The sequence below is a fragment of the Alligator sinensis genome, unplaced genomic scaffold, assembly GCF_000455745.1.
Source record: "Alligator sinensis unplaced genomic scaffold, ASM45574v1 scaffold1185_1, whole genome shotgun sequence".
In the NCBI taxonomy this organism is placed as follows: Eukaryota; Metazoa; Chordata; order Crocodylia; family Alligatoridae; genus Alligator; species Alligator sinensis.
Genome location: NW_005842900.1, coordinates 503,384 through 507,333, shown reverse-complemented (window position 1 = coordinate 507,333; position 3,950 = coordinate 503,384). Strand labels below are relative to the sequence as shown.

At 41.0% G+C, this 3,950-nt stretch overlaps 1 protein-coding gene across 2 annotated transcripts in view; it reads right to left on the bottom strand.

The window, feature by feature from the left end:
* Positions 1 to 1,530: 1,530 nt before the first annotated feature.
* ZDHHC22 (zinc finger DHHC-type containing 22) overlaps positions 1,531 to 3,950 on the bottom strand; it is an 8,323-nt gene continuing 5,903 nt past the window's right edge. For both annotated transcript variants that reach the window (XM_006035958.2, XM_025192183.1), the window contains one exon: positions 1,531 to 3,608. In XM_006035958.2, coding sequence (XP_006036020.1) covers positions 3,343 to 3,608 — 266 coding nt within the window. In that variant the 3' untranslated portion in view covers positions 1,531 to 3,342. The remainder of the gene's footprint in view (positions 3,609 to 3,950) is intronic.

The following is a 3,950-nucleotide window of genomic DNA, read 5'->3' as shown; positions in this document are numbered from 1 at the left end:
CAGTCAGGGCTGACAGAATCATCAGGAAGGCTAATCTCTGGACAGACTGGCAGGACTCTCTGAAGGACTAGGTTGCAGCAACATTAGAGGTGGGACTATCTTTTTGTTTTGTCTTCAGCCTATGAGGTCAACTTTTCATGTGCTGTTCTTTTCTATGTAATAAATCATTTGTTACCTTACTGACTGCTTGTGGTAAAGCATGATCTCTGGACAAGTGATATTGCAGACTAGCCCCTTTACAACTTCTACAAAGAGGGACCTAGACTGTTTCCACAACCCAAGAGGAAACCACCTGGAGCCAACAAAGAATCCCCTGCTGTAACTATGGTTCCAATTTAAGGGCAGTGGACCTGAAGCTTGCAGGGATAAAGGGTTACCCAGGGCAAACCTCATTCCGTTCCTTCAGACAAGCAGCAGGACAGCAGAGAGAAACTTGGGGCTCCAGGGATACCGCGACAGATGGGTTTGTGACAGACACAATGCAATCACTCAAACTGGATTTTGATTGTTAATCCTGAACTAACACTTGCTAAAAATTTTGTGGGTTTTTTAATGACTACAAATAGTCCAGATTTTCTATCACTGTAGCTCCCTTTAGCACTAGGTTCAGTTAAGTATTCAACTCTGAGCTGGACAGAAGAGTGATATTTACTGATTAGTAGCATTATTTTTGTGAAATACCTGGATTTTCCTTGGACAATCCTACATCTAAGTTCTGAGTTGACACCAACCTTCTTAGCATGTGACAACTGATGAAATGACAGTCAGAAGCAGCATGTCTACAGGCAGTGATATGCCCAAACCAGCAGTGCCAATCAAATGCCAAACGCAGAAGGTGAGGATTCCATAACATAATTTGTGCTGACAGGAAGAAGCTACTGGCTGAAATCTTGGAAGCTTCTTTCCTTTAAGAATATAAAAAAAAAATCAGTGAAGAGAAAAGGAAGTTGGATTAGCTAGTCAGTGGAATGAGAATAATACTGGGAATAAGTCCAAAGCTAGGTGTTTGGCATAATATGTTGGCTCACACTCCAGTGACAAGGTGACTGTCTGAAACAATAAATGTGTTTATATAGGCAAGAGATCTTAAAGGTGAACCATTTTCCTGTATAGGTATGATAAGGAGTAATTCACTTCAACGTGTTATCTCTGGATGATAATGGTAAAGGTAGCAACCCTTTACTCATCGCTAGCTCCTTTCATTTGAGTATTTCAAAGCACTTGACAAACAAAATCTTACAGCCTTCTTGTGTTGTTAGATCCATTTTCAGATGGGGACACTGCAGTAGAGGGAGAAACGGCTTGATCAAAGTCACACAGTGGCATCAGTGGCAAAGACAGGGAAATAACTTGAATTTCTTTGTACAATTCATACGTGGTGGTTAAACAGGCACACATGTTTAACCACTGTGTTTAACCAACTTTCATAAACATATCCACACATGTATGCACACATATACAGCAAAAAAGCTGTAAAAGACCACAATTTCCAGCAAATAACTTAGAAAATCAAAACACTTTATTGTTCCTTATAAATGAAAATACAGTATATTACATAAGTTGTTAGTGGTGTGTTCATGCGAACACACATTCAGTATGGGAGGAATATATTTTACGTGTGTTCTATCTACTCAACTAGTTATTTTTTTCAGCATATTACTTGTGTACACATTCAGATCAAAATGAAGCTGTATGAGGGATAATTCCAAACCCGATAAGAATGACAGTTCTACGCTGCTGTGTGAGAAACACAGGATAGCAGGTATTTTGCTTCTCGCCCTGGGTTGGACTGAACCTGCTACTTAAGGGAGAAATATAGCTTTAGTTGCTAAACAGCACCCCCTCCAGCTTATCTGATTGAAGCAGTGGATTCACTCCTGGTCCTTATTGGCTGATGCAAAGCTGACCATAACAGAAACTTTTAATTATAACTCTTTGGGAATAAAGCACTGAGATAATTTCTTTAATGTGGTGGTATTCTCTTTTAAGGCACCTATTAAGTATGGTGTCTGACCAGTGATATGATGAGGTCTTCTGTGATTGGAAGTTAATTTACACATTGGGCTGACAGTAATTAAATTAATCTCCTTAATGGAGTTATAATATGATGAATTTACTCTTCTATATTTAGTTTAGGGAAAATGTCCTAAAGAGCCTATCTATAGAGAGGATGTGGCAGGAACATTTGAGGTAATAATTTTGGGTGTTATTTTTTTTAAATGCTAATACAAAATGATAATAAGTATCCTGGCATTTGGAAAACTTTTCTGTGTTCCATAAAGGGTGTGAACTCTTCACACCACTAGATATGAAAGAACCATGTTATATCAGCTTTTGCTATGTTATACCCATTCTCACCATGAGTGTGGTCACTTACTCCCTCCTCCCAGCCCAGTGTATATGCATACACCTTTCTTTCTCACTCACACAGAACCAAACTTTCAAATACTTCTCATTTTTTCATTCACACTCACAGTCTCTTTCCCCTGTATCTGTGCTTTATTCAGTCTGAGGCCCATTATTTGATCCCTCTGCTGGTCCTTTGAGTCAAGATAACTGCTACACTATGGACTGTGTCATCATGAGGCAAAGGACAGGGCAAAAGGGCTAAAGAAGGGTCATCCTTAAAAGCAGCTAACAGAACAGTAATCCTGACTGGTCAGATAATCAGTCTATTAGCATCTACCCCTTCACATAGTTGTGGAAGGAAGAGATCAAGGACTATAACAGGATAAGTCCTTTCTATCCCCTACCTTCTAGGCTATGGAGACAGGCTCTCTATACCTTCCTAGTAGTTTGCATATCCTGCCCCTAGAGCACTTGGTTGCATTGCATTTTATTATTAAACTATTGTTTCTATCTCAGGGTCACTTTAAGCTGCATAAAGCTCCAAGGGCCATACTATGAATCCCCTCACCAGAACACACATTTTACTGACAGTCTACTTATGATGACATAGACTATCAGGAGGCCCCAGCTGCAAGTTGTGGGTGAAGGCATAGGCTGGGTAGTAGAGGGAAAGGGACTGGAGAAGAATGAGGAGAGATGGAAGAAGGGAAGCAGAAGCCCACAGGAGGATCTGACTATAATATTACAAATAGTTCAGAGACGGTTGCCAAGTACACAGGTGCAGCAATACATCTACAAAGCTGTAGCAGTTCTTCATCTACATGGTTTGTGATCTCCTTGGTAATACGCTACATCTAATCAGTTTGCTAGCCATTCCCTTCCTCTCACAGAGGCTGCTATGCTGAGAGATGGAAGAGTCCAACTCTGGAGTGTTTCAGCAGAGCATGGGAGAAAGTAGAAGTGTGTATGCATGTGGCAAGTGTGTGTATTTTGTTACTTGTCTTTCTGCCTGTGATAGTCACTTCCCACATTTAGCACAGGGATGAGAAGTCCTAGTAGCCATCTCTTCCCAAAGACCTCCTGCAGGTTCTTCCTCCAGGGCCGGGCTCTTACCACCATCCCTTTCCGCACCTGGTATCGAGTTTGCCCTCTCAGGATCAACAGCATCTGGTGGCAACAAAAGCCAGCACAGGCCAGTCCAATTCCAAGCCAGAGATACAGCATGAGGATGACAAACATTTCAGAGCTAAGGAGGGCTCCTATAGATACAGAGCCAGGGGAGAGGGAGACAAGAAAGAAATAGAGATGAGATTTAAACACACCTTGTATATTAGTACAGTATGCATCCAGAAACATTCAACTGGATTATATTCTGTAGCAATTATACATCTGGAGAGTTAGAAGGAAAAAAAAGCAGTAATTATTCTAATTTCATTAAAGTATTTTTTTCATGATGTTCAACTAATGCTGCTGAGGAAAATGCTGATATATTAGAGGCCATAGACAGAGGGAGAAAATATTATTTGGGGGGGCTGAGTGTGTGTGTGCTAGCACACGCACACACACCCCTCCCTCCCCAGCAGGTAGATCTGTCATGGAGA